The 12034-nt window shown below is 61.1% G+C and overlaps 1 protein-coding gene across 5 annotated transcripts in view; it reads left to right on the plus strand.

Annotated features, from left to right (window-relative positions):
- LOC122701636 (beta-galactosidase-1-like protein 3) overlaps positions 1-12034 on the plus strand; it is a 38870-nt gene that overhangs the window by 12893 nt on the left and 13943 nt on the right. For all 5 annotated transcript variants that reach the window (XM_043914814.1, XM_043914796.1, XM_043914805.1 and 2 more), the window contains exons 6-10: positions 434-542; positions 1358-1450; positions 2740-2821; positions 8763-8827; positions 11734-11818. In XM_043914814.1, the coding sequence (XP_043770749.1) occupies positions 434-542; positions 1358-1450; positions 2740-2821; positions 8763-8827; positions 11734-11818 (434 nt within the window). The remainder of the gene's footprint in view (positions 1-433; positions 543-1357; positions 1451-2739; positions 2822-8762; positions 8828-11733; positions 11819-12034) is intronic.

The raw sequence follows: 12034 nt of genomic DNA on the forward strand, positions 1-12034 counted from the left end.
TGCTCTTTTGTTATCCCTGGAGCTGGCGGGATCCTCGTGGGTCCACGCTTCCCCCGGTGGACAGTCTGCCTCCTGGTCAGTGGAGGCTTTGCCCTCTGGGACAGGCGTGTCTGCAGTCTGGCTCAGGAGCTGGACCCACACCCTGCAGGTGTCCTGGGGCTGCTTCCTTCCTGCGGTTGGCTCCTCTCTGTCGAGCTCCTAGGCCTCAGAGGAGAGCTAGCTCTGTCCCTAAGCCTGTGCTCTGCTGACAGCACAGGCTTTTCATAAATTGACAAAGAAGGCAGCAGAGTGTTCACAGATGCTCACAATGCCTGTCCTTAGGACACAGGCGTGCGGCCCCTCCTGAACGGGCCGGAAAGCTCCTGGGGCCCTGGACGTGAGGGTGGACCTGGGACCCCCTCCTGCCTGCTGAGCCTGCCCCCCCACACCCCAGCTGGTTACTGCAGGACCCCACGTCGCAGCTGAGGACCACCAACCGCAGCTTTGTGAACGCCGTGAACAAGTACTTCGACCATCTGATCCCCAGGGTGGCTCCGCTCCAGGTGAAGACAGATGGCTGCGTCCCGTGATCCTCTGCTGCAGGACCGCGGCCGTCCCGGCTAGTGTCCGCGGAGAAGGGAGCTGACAGGCCGCAGCGGGAACTCCAGACTCCCGCCCGGCGGTGCCCTTTCTAGGGTTTCCGGGGTGTGGGGGTGGCGTGCCAGAGTCCCGCCTTGTGTTCGCAGAACTGCCTACGAGGGCAGGAACTCCAGACCCCCGCCCCGCGGCGCCTTTTCTAGGGCTTCTAGGCAGGGGAGGAGGCGGGGCGAGCCAGTGTCCCGGCTCCAGCTCAGGAGTTGAGCTGTGCCCCTCAATGGGGCGGCTGGGGGTCGCCCGGCAGAGCTGCAAGGGCTGGAGCGGGGCGGCCGCCACTCTGCCCGCGGTGGGCTGGGCTTCAGGGAGCAGAGGCTCAGAGTGGACGGCGGTGAGATCACCTTCAACCTTGAAGGCGGTGTGCTGGCACGTCCGGGGGCCGTCGATGGCTCAGCAGCCGACGGGGAGCTCTGAGGAGTGGGTGCAAGGGAGAAACAGACGCTGAGAGTGCGGCCTGGCCGATCCTGGCCGGGGGGAGGGGGGCTTGCGGGTGGAGCCATGGTGGTTTCCATGGTGATGGGAGTCAGCGGGTCTGGCGGGGGAGGATGGGGCGCAGGAGGGGAGGGGCCAGCGCGGAGCCCCGCCTCCCGAGCAGGTGGACCGCGGAGGCGCCCCTGAGACAGGAGACAGAGGACGCCTGCGGGCTGCGGTTTGGGGCCGGTGACTGAGCGGCTCCCGGACCGGGCTCGGGGGCCTCACCAGCCGGCCTGCCGTCCCGTCCCAGTACCGCAGGGGAGGCCCCATCATCGCGGTGCAGGTGGAGAACGAGTACGGCTCCTTCTACAAGGACAAGGCCTACATGCCCTACCTGCTGCAGGTGAGCCGACTGCCGTCCTCCGGTCCGGGTGCCCACTGTCCGGGCCCCGGGGCTTCGGTCCAGCGTCCGTGTGAATCTGCACGTGTGTGACCGCACGCGGTCAGGGCGCCCAGGGAGGCCGGGGCGGCACTGGCGTGGGGTGAATGTGCGGCTCCTTGCCCGCCGTCTCTGGCTCACGGTTCCCGTCGGAGCCGGGGGTGGGGGGGCGATGGGGGTCACCCTCTCTTGCGCAGTCTTTGCCGTCTGGGGGGTATCTCAGGTCGGGGGGCATCTCAGGTCGGGGGTCACCCGTGGTCCTGGTGCTCTTCCCCGGGGTGAGGCTCCGGGCCCCCAGCCTGTAGGAAGCAACCTGGCCGTGAGTGGAAGGCGGGGTCCCACGTGTCTTGCCCACCTCAGGCTGGCGCAGTGGGGGAGCCCCTGCAGCCAATGTTGCCCCCCGGCCCCCCACTTCCTTCTCATTCAGTGAGATTCTGATTCCTGGATCTGTAGACTGTGCCCGTCGACTCGCTGTGGGTCCCAGGCTGGCTCGGTGAGCCCAGGACGCACAGACGGGGTCCTAGGCCGGGGCATCTGTCTGCTCCGTGTTCCCGTGTGGCTTCCAGATGGGACCCCCCGCCCCACCTCCCCGGGAGGGTGGGCGTCCCTCAGTCCAGACAGGACCCGGGTTTGCGACGCTCACCTCTCTCGGGCCCCACAGCCCTGCCCTTCCCAAGGCTCCCCTGTCCCTCTGTCAGTCTACCTGGGTCTGCATGTCTAGTGATCACTCACTTCCTGTCTGCCCCTCCCACTGTCAGCCACCTGTCCATCATCTGTCTGTGTGTCTGTTGTCTTTCTACCTGTATGTCAGCTATCTATAAATCTATCATTTACCTCTTATCTATCTACCTGTATATCATCTGTCTATACATCTATCATTTATCTATTATCTATCAGTCCATCTATGTATCTCTCATCCATGTATCTATCTCTCCACATCTCTCTGATTCTCCCTGGATGTAGGAACCCCTATTCCCTGGTGGACTCAGCTCTGACCTCTTCATTTGAGCCACAGCTACAGGGTAGCCGGGCTCACCCCCTCCATGTGCCCACCCCTGGGAAGACCGCAGGCTGGCCGGAGCACCCAGGCCCCAGCTGCGGAGCGGTCCTGGGCAGAATGTTGACGCGGGCCGTCCTGTCTAGCACCCATGCTGCTGTCTGAGCCCTGGCATATTTGTCTCCTGCTTTCCTTGTATTTCCCTCTTTCAAGGAAAACAAGGGGGTGATTTCATCCTGTCCAACTCTCTCCACAGGCTCTGCTGCAGAGGGGCATTGGAGGGCTGCTCCTGACCGCAGACAGCACAGAGGAAGTGACAAGAGGACACACAAAGGGGGGTAGGAACTCAGACTTGTTTTAGGGGAGAGGGGAGGCTGTGGCAAGACCTCTGACTCCTGAAGGAGCCTCAGCAGGGCCAAGCGCACACCACACCTGACCCCAAGGGCCCGGACGTCGGGCCGCGGGTGATGTCGCCCTGGTGAGGACTCGGGGTCAGGGGTGGACCCGGGCGTGATGTCCCCTGGTGAGGAGTCGGGGTCAGGACTGGACTCGGGCGTGATGTCCCCTGGTGAGGACTCGGGGTCAGACGTGGACTCAGGCGTGATGTCGCCCTGGTGAGGACTTGGGGTCAGGGCTGGACCCGGGCATGATGTCATCTGGTGAGGACTCGGGGTCAGGGCTGGATCCAGGCGTGATGTCCCCTGGAGAGGACTCGGGGTCAAACGTGGACTCAGGCATGATGTCCCCTGGTGAGGACTCGGTGTCAGGCCTGGACCTGGGCGTGATGTCCCCTGGAGAGGACTCGGGGTCAGACGTGAACTCAGGCGTGATGTTCCCTGGTGAGGAGTCGGGGTCAGGGCTGGACCCGGCATGATGTCCCCTGGTGAGGACTCGGGGTCAGACATGAACCCAGGCGTGATGTCCCCTGGTGAGGACTCGGGGTCAGACGGGGACTCAGGCGTGATGTTCCCCTTATGAGGACTCGGGGTCAGGCGTGGACCTGGGCATGATGTCCCCTGGTGAGGACTCGGGGTCAGGGGTGGACCTGGGCGTGATGTCCCCTGGTGAGGACTCGGGGTCAGGGGTGGACCTGGGCGTGATGTCCCCTGGTGAGGATTCGGGGTCAGAGGTGGACCCGGGTGTGATGTCACCCTGGTGAGGACTCAGGGTCAGGCGTGGACCCGGGGATGATGTCCCCTGGTGAGGACTTGGGGTCAGGGGTGGACCTGGGCGTGATGTCCCCTCGTGAGGACTCGGGGTCAGGGGTGGACCTGGGAGTGATGTCCCCTGGAGAGGACTCGGGGTCAGACGTGGATTCAGGCATGATGTCCCCTGGTGAGGACTTGGGGTCAGGGCTGGACCCGGGCATGATGTTGCCCTGGTGAGGACTCGGGGTCAGGGCTGGAATCGCGCGTGGTGTCCCCTGGAGAGGACTCGGCGTCAGAGGTGGACCCGGGTGTGATGTCCCCTGGTGAGGACTCGGGGCCAGGGGTGGACCCAGGCTTGATGTCCCCTGGAGAGGACTCGGGGTCAGACGTGGGCTCAGGCGTGATGTCCCCTGGTGAGGACTCGGGGTCAGGGCTGGAATCAGGTGTGATGTCCCCTGGTGAGGACTCGGGGTCAGGGGTGGACCCAGACGTGATGTCCCCTGGTGAGGACTCGGGGTCAGGGCTGGAATCGGGCGTGATGTCCCCTGGAGAGGACTCGGCGTCAGACGTGGACTTGAGCGTGATGTCCCTGGTGAGGACTCAGGGTCAGGGGTGGACCCAGACGTGATGTCCCCTGGTGAGGACTCGGGGTCAGACGTGGACTCAGGCATGATGTCCCCTGGTGAGGACTTGGGGTCAGGGCTGGACCCGGGCATGATGTTGCCCTGGTGAGGACTCGGGGTCAGGGCTGGAATCGTGCGTGATGTCCCCTGGAGAGGACTCGGCGTCAGAGGTGGACCCGGGTGTGATGTCCCCTGGTGAGGACTCGGGGCCAGGGGTGGACCCAGGCGTGATGTCCCCTGGAGAGGACTCGGGGTCAGACGTGGGCTCAGGCGTGATGTCCCCTGGTGAGGACTCGGGGTCAGGGCTGGAATCGGGCGTGATGTCCCCTGGAGAGGACTCGGGGTCAGACGTGGACTCAGGTGTGATGTCCCCTGGTGAGGACTCGGGGTCAGGGGTGGACCCAGACGTGATGTCCCCTGGTGAGGACTCGGGGTCAGGGCTGGAATCGGGCGTGATGTCCCCTGGAGAGGACTCGGCGTCAGAGGTGGACCCGGGTGTGATGTCCCCTGGTGAGGACTCGGGGTCAGGGGTGGACCCAGGCGTGATGTCCGCTGGAGAGGACTCGGGGTCAGACGTGGACTCAGGCATGATGTCCCTTGGTGAGGACTTGGGGTCAGGGCTGGACCCGGGCATGATGTTGCCCTTGTGAGGACTCGGGGTCAGGGGTGGACCTGGGCGCGATGTCCCCTGGTGAGGACTTGGGGTCAGGGGTGGACCTGGGCGTGATGTCCCCTGGTGAGGACTTGGGGTCAGGGGTGGACCCGGGTGTGATGCCCCCTGGTGAGGACTCGGGGTCAGGGGTGGACCCGGGTGTGATGTCCCCTGGTGAGGACTCAGGGTCAGACGTGGACTTGAGCGTGATGTCCCCTGGTGAGGACTCGGGGTGAGACGTGGACTCAGGCGTGATGCCCCCTGGTGAGGACTCGGGGTCAGGCGTGGACTTGAGCGTGATGTCCGCTGGAGAGGACTCGAGGTCAGGGGTGGACCCGGGTGTGATGTCCCCTGGTGAGGACTCGGGGTCAAACGTGGACTTGAGCGTGATGTTGCCCTTGTGAGGACTCGGGGTCAAGGGTGGACCCGGGCGTGATGTCCCCTGGTGAGGACTCAGGGTCAGACGTGGACTTGAGCGTGATGTCCCCTGGTGAGGACTCGGGGTCAGGGGTGGACCCGGGCGTGATGTCACCCTGGTGAGGACTTGGGGTCAGGGGTGGACCCGGGTGTGATGTCCCCTGGTGAGGACTCGGGGTCAGGGCTGGACCCGGGCATGATGTTGCCCTTGTAAGGACTCGGGGTCAGGGGTGGACCTGGGTGTGATGTCCCCTGGTGAGGACTCAGGGTCAGACGTGGACTTGAGCGTGATGTCCCCTGGTGAGGACTCGGGGTCAGGGGTGGACCCGGGCGTGATGTCACCCTGGTGAGGACTTGGGGTCAGGGGTGGACCCGGGTGTGATGTCCCCTGGTGAGGACTCGGGGTCAGGGCTGGACCCGGGCATGATGTTGCCCTTGTAAGGACTCGGGGTCAGGGGTGGACCTGGGCGTGATGTCCCCTGGTGAGGACTCAGGGTCAGACGTGGACTTGAGCGTGATGTCCCCTGGTGAGGACTCGGGGTCAGGGGTGGACCCGGGCGTGATGTCCCCTGGTGAGGACTCGGGGTCAGACGTGGACTCAGGCGTGATGTCCCCTGGTGAGGACTTGGGGTCAGGGGTGGACCTGGGCGTGATGTCCCCTGGTGAGGACTTGGGGTCAGGGGTGGACCTGGGTGTGATGTCCCCTGGTGAGGACTCGGGGTCAGACGTGGACTTGAGCGTGATGCCCCCTGGAGAGGACTCGGGGTCAGGCGTGGACTTGAGCGTGATGCCCCCTGGAGAGGACTCGAGGTCAGGCGTGGACTTGAGCGTGATGTCCGCTGGAGAGGACTCGGGGTCAGGGGTGGACCCGGGCGTGATGCCCCCTGGTGAGGACTCAGGGTCAGACGTGGACTTGAGCGTGATGTCCCCTGGTGAGGACTCGGGGTCAGACGTGGACTCAGGCGTGATGTCCCCTGGTGAGGACTCGGGGTCAGACGTGGACTCAGGCGTGATGTCCCCTGGTGAGGACTCGGGGTCAGGCGTGGACCCGGGTGTGATGTCCCCTGGTGAGGACTCGGGGTCAGGCGTGGACCCGGGTGTGATGTCCCCTGGTGAGGACTCAGGGTCAGACGTGGACTCAGGCGTGATGTCCCCTGGTGAGAACTCGGGGTCAGGGGTGGACCCGGGTGTGATGTCCCCTGGTGAGGACTCGGCGTCAGAGGTGGACCCGGGTGTGATGTCCCCTGGTGAGGACTCGGGGTCAGGGGTGGACCCAGGCGTGATGTCCGCTGGAGAGGACTCGGGGTCAGACGTGGACTCAGGCATGATGTCCCCTGGTGAGGACTTGGGGTCAGGGCTGGACCCGGGCATGATGTTGCCCTTGTGAGGACTCGGGGTCAGGGGTGGACCTGGGCGCGATGTCCCCTGGTGAGGACTTGGGGTCAGGGGTGGACCTGGGCGTGATGTCCCCTGGTGAGGACTTGGGGTCAGGGGTGGACCCGGGTGTGATGTCCCCTGGTGAGGACTCGGGGTCAGGGCTGGACCCAGGCATGATGTTGCCCTTGTAAGGACTCGGGGTCAGGGGTGGACCTGGGTGTGATGTCCCCTGGTGAGGACTCAGGGTCAGACGTGGACTTGAGCGTGATGTCCCCTGGTGAGGACTCGGGGTCAGGGGTGGACCCGGGCGTGATGTCACCCTGGTGAGGACTTGGGGTCAGGGGTGGACCCGGGTGTGATGTCCCCTGGTGAGGACTCGGGGTCAGGGCTGGACCCGGGCATGATGTTGCCCTTGTAAGGACTCGGGGTCAGGGGTGGACCTGGGCGTGATGTCCCCTGGTGAGGACTCAGGGTCAGACGTGGACTTGAGCGTGATGTCCCCTGGTGAGGACTCGGGGTCAGGGGTGGACCTGGGCGTGATGTCCCCTGGTGAGGACTTGGGGTCAGGGGTGGACCTGGGTGTGATGTCCCCTGGTGAGGACTCAGGGTCAGTCGTGGACTTGAGTGTGATGCCCCCTGGAGAGGACTCGGGGTCAGGCGTGGACTTGAGCGTGATGCCCCCTGGAGAGGACTCGGGGTCAGGTGTGGACTTGAGCGTGATGTCCGCTGGAGAGGACTCGAGGTCAGGGGTGGACCCGGGTGTGATGTCCCCTGGTGAGGACTCAGGGTCAGACGTGGACTCAGGCGTGATGCCCCCTGGTGAGGACTCAGGGTCAGACGTGGACTTGAGCGTGATGTCCCCTGGTGAGGACTCGGGGTCAGATGTGGACTCAGGCGTGATGTCCCCTGGTGAGGACTCGGGGTCAGACGTGGACTCAGGCGTGATGTCCCCTGGTGAGGACTCGGGGTCAGGCATGGACCCGGGTGTGATGTCCCCTGGTGAGGACTCGGGGTCAGGCGTGGACCCGGGTGTGATGTCCCCTGGTGAGGACTCGGGGTCAGGGGTGGACCTGGGCGTGATGCCCCCTGGTGAGGACTCAGGGTCAGACGTGGACTCAGGCGTGATGTCCCCTGGTGAGAACTCGGGGTCAGGGGTGGACCCGGGTGTGATGTCCCCTGGTGAGGACTCAGGGTCAGACGTGGACTCAGGCGTGATGCCCCCTGGTGAGGACTCGGGGTCAGACGTGGACTCAGGCGTGATGCCCCCTGGTGAGGACTTGGGCTCGGGGGTGGCGTGCCCGCGGGCAGGCTCCCGGGTTCTCACTCCTGACGTCTCCCTGGAGCCTCCTCCTCACAGCTTTCCCTCTTTCCCAGTTTTTCTGTGGTTTAGAGTCTGGGCTGGAGCTGGCCAGAGTCAAGCTTCCCCGGGCCTGGGAGTTGTGTGGCAGCAGGAGGCAGTGCTGAGTGGGGCCCGGCCTCCAGAGCCAGCTGGGACCCCGGCTGCGTCTCCGCGGGCACTGCGTGTGCCCCTGGGCAGCAGGTGGCGGGGGGATGTCACCCAGCAGTGGAGGACAGAACCGAAAGGCCCCGGCCGTGGGGGCAGTGACCAGGGCAGCAGGTGTCCAGGAAACACCTGTCGCGTCATCTGCCCCTTCTTGGTGGCATGCCGCTCTGTTACTGCTGACCGTGGGCCCTGTGCTGACCGTGGGGTGTGCTGACCGTGGGCCCTGTGCTGACCGTGGGGTGTGCTGACCGTGGGCCCTGTGCTGACCGTGGAGCATGCTGACCGTGGGCCCTGTGCTCACCAGGGGGCCGGGGGTCCCAGGTCCATGTGAGTCACGCGACCTTGGTCTAATCCACTTCTCTGCACACAGCAGGGCTGCTTTGAACTGCCCTTCTTCCCTCACATTGTCCCTGCAGTGCCGGGAACGTGAGGGCGTGCGTGGGGGCCCTTCCCACCTGCAGAGGGAGGAGCCGCTGCTGCCCCTCCCTCCGAGGGCACCCTGCACCCCTGTCGGGGGTGGCGAGCCCCAGCCGCGCCCCGTCCTGTCTGTCTCTGCAGTGCTGGCCACCATCAACATGAAGGGGTTCAAGGTGGACTCGTTCAAGCATCTGTACAAGCTGCAGGTAGGTGGCGGCCGCGGGCCCGGGCAGAGCTGCTCCAGGACAGGCCTTGGGCCCAGCTTCGGGACTGCTGCCGCTTGTATTAGGCAGTGCGGGGAGCGCCTCCCAGGAGGCCCGGAGGGACAGCGGGGGGTGAACGTGGATGCTGGGTGCGGGGCCGTGGCCGAGAACTCTCCCCAGAGATGCGCTGGGCAGCTCTGCCCCTTGGCCCCGTGAGCTACGACGAGGACGGACACCAGTGCCGGCCGGCGCCCTCCCTCCTGGCTCAGCGGGGCCGGGTGCTCGGGATCAGCTCTGCTTCGCAAGAACTCTGCAGGCTACCTGTGGCTCCAGGCCCACGCTGCCCGCGCCCCCTTCCAGGTGCAAACGCCCCCTCCCCTCGGCCTCCACCCTCCTCCACAGTCCTTTCTTTTTCTTAAGATGTTTTGATGTGGACCGTTTCTAAAGGCTTTATTGAATTTGTCAAAACATTGCTTCTGTTTTCTGTTTCAGTTTTTTGGCCGAGAGACACGTGGCCCCTAGTTCCCTGACCAGGGATCCAACCCACACCCTGTGCGTCAGGAAGCCAAGCGTTGACCCCTGCCAGCCAGGGGAGTCCCCTCAGTTTCAGTCCCCTGTGCTCACGGTTTCTGCGCGTTTCCGGCTCGTTGGAAGCAGGGAGCTGTGCCAAGGGCAGTGTCACAGCTGTGTCTCCTGTTGCGTCTCCCTTGCTGTTGTTTTCCTCTCGTTCCCTTAAAAGCAGTTTTATTGAAGAACAATTTATACACCGTTGACTCCACCCATTGAAAATGTGCGATTAGCAGGTCTTTTTGCAACTGTCATCTGTCTAGAAGGCCTCCTCCTGCAGTTAGCTCCCCTCCCTCCTCCCATCCCAGGGAGCCGTAGATGACTGGCCTTTTCTGAATGGCAGTCCACTCCAGTATTCTTGCCTGGAGAATGCCATGGAGGGAGGAGCCTGGTAGGCTACAGTCCATGGGGCTGCAAAGAGTCGGACACGGCTGAGCTAGTTCACTTCACTTCATCAAAATGGGGCCTTCGGTGTCCATTCTCTCGTGCTGCCTGACGACTCTGAGGCCCACGTGTTGGGCCTTGATCGGCGCCGCGTCCCTCCTGATCGCGGCGCTCAGGGCCTAGCTCCCCGCTTCGTGGGCGCTGACACGGGTCGCTTGCGTTTTGAATGCTGACCGACGTTTGCATTCTCCGGCTGAATCCCTCTTGGTTGTGGCGTGGTCTCATTTTATACACCGCTGTTTCCCACTCGTTCGGATTTTGTTGAGGACTTTGGCTTCTGTGTTCGTGAGGAATGCTGATGCTGGGTTTTCTTTTCTTGAAATGCCTTTATTTGATTTTGGAATTAGGGTCATGCTGACTGCATAAAATGCCCTCCTTTTCTGTCTTCTGGAAGAGATTGTGTAGAAATGTTAGTATGTCTTACTCACCGTTTGGTAAAATTCACCATTGAGAGCATCTGGACTTGAAATTCTCTTTTTTAGAAGATTTTTTATTAGAAATTTAATTTTTTTAATGGATACAGCATAGTTCAGGTTACTGCTTCTTAAGTGAGTTTTGGCAGCTTGTGTCTTTTAAGGATTCATTCTATCTCCTGTGCTTTGAATTCATGACCTTAGAGTGTTTGTAATGATCCATTAATATCCTTTGAATGTCTTTGTTGTAAGTAATGATGACCTTTCTTTCACTCCTGTTATTGACAATTTCATGTATTCTTCTTTTTAAAAAAAATCTTGGTCAGTATGACTTGAAGCTTATCACTTTTGTTGATATTTTCAGAGAACTAGATTTTGGCTTTTTTCTCTATTATGTTTTTGTTTTCTATGTATTTCTAGTGTAACCTCTAACATTTTCTACCTTATGCATAGAATTTGCTCTATTTTTACTAGTTTTTTTTTTTTTTTCTGGTTGAAGCTTAGGTTACTGACTTGAGACTTTCTGTTTTTCTCATACAAGCATTTAGTGCTATGAATTTTCCTGTGTACACTGGTTTTGCTCCATCCCACCAATTTTGAAATGCTGTATTTTTTTTCACTTTTGCTGTATTTTGCTGTATTTTTTTAAATTTTCAAGTGATGTTTTTAAAATGTTCAAAGCATTAAATTTTCATTGAATTCAATTATTAACTTTTCATTTCTATATTCCATGTATCCGTTGGAAGCATGTTGTTTAATTTCTCAGTGTTTGGGGATTTTCTAGATATCATTCTGTCAGTGATTTCTATTTTAATGCTGTGAAAATCCAAGAACTTACCTGTTGTGATCTCTGTTCTTTTACATCTGTTCCAGTTTGCTTTATGGCTTGTGATACGGTTGTCCTCGGTGCGTGGCCTGTGAGCACTTTGGAAGAGGGGCGTTCCGGGTTCGTTTGCGCGTTTCCATCAGGTCGGGCTGGCGGGTCTTACTCTCAGGTGTCTCTGTCCTTGCTGATGAGCAGAGCTCAGCCCATCGATGAAGAGAAGGGTGCTGGCGGCTCTGAATCTATTTGTGTTCTGTGCTGCTCTCAGCCTGTCCACAACCAGTCCACAGGTCCCCGCGGGCCTTACTATGAGCGCAAGATGCCCTCAGCAATAGCCATCAGGTTGTTACTTCCTTTGTTTTACTCTTTGGTTTATTTTTCTGATTTCTTGAGACGGATAAGTAGCCCCCGCGCTCGGTTTTATGTCTCTCTTTGTCCCTTTGTCTTAGTACACGTGGGGTGTGTTTTTGGGCCTGTGGGGAACAGGAGCCCCTGCTGTGGGTGGTTGCAGAGGTGCGCTGGGTGAGGGGCACGGAGCGTCCGCGCCCAGCAGGGACGCGTGGAGAGAGGGAGCTCCTCAAATGCTGACTTGTCATCTTCATGTCTTCTGATCTCCCTTCTTCCTGGCGTCAGACTTAGCGTTTGACTTGGTTTGTTCCTAGAGCCACAAGCCCATTGTGATCATGGAGTTCTGGGTCGGCTGGTTTGATACGTGGGGAAACGACCACAAGGTGGTGGGTGTGAACGGTGAGTCTGCCGTGGCGTCTGCCCTGCGAGCGTCGCTCACCCTGCCCTGCTCCTTGGTCAGCTCTCGGACCCGCACCTCCTGCGGAGGGGCCGCGGCCAAGCCCGAGGGTGCGGGGGCCTGAGCCACTGGCTCCACGCCCTGGAGGCTCGCCGCTCCGTGGACGGACAGGCGGTCGGGTAAACACTCAGTGAAGAGTCCCCGACCCCTGACCAAGC

This window comes from Cervus elaphus, chromosome 1, assembly GCF_910594005.1.
Source record: "Cervus elaphus chromosome 1, mCerEla1.1, whole genome shotgun sequence".
Taxonomy (NCBI): domain Eukaryota; kingdom Metazoa; phylum Chordata; class Mammalia; order Artiodactyla; family Cervidae; genus Cervus; species Cervus elaphus.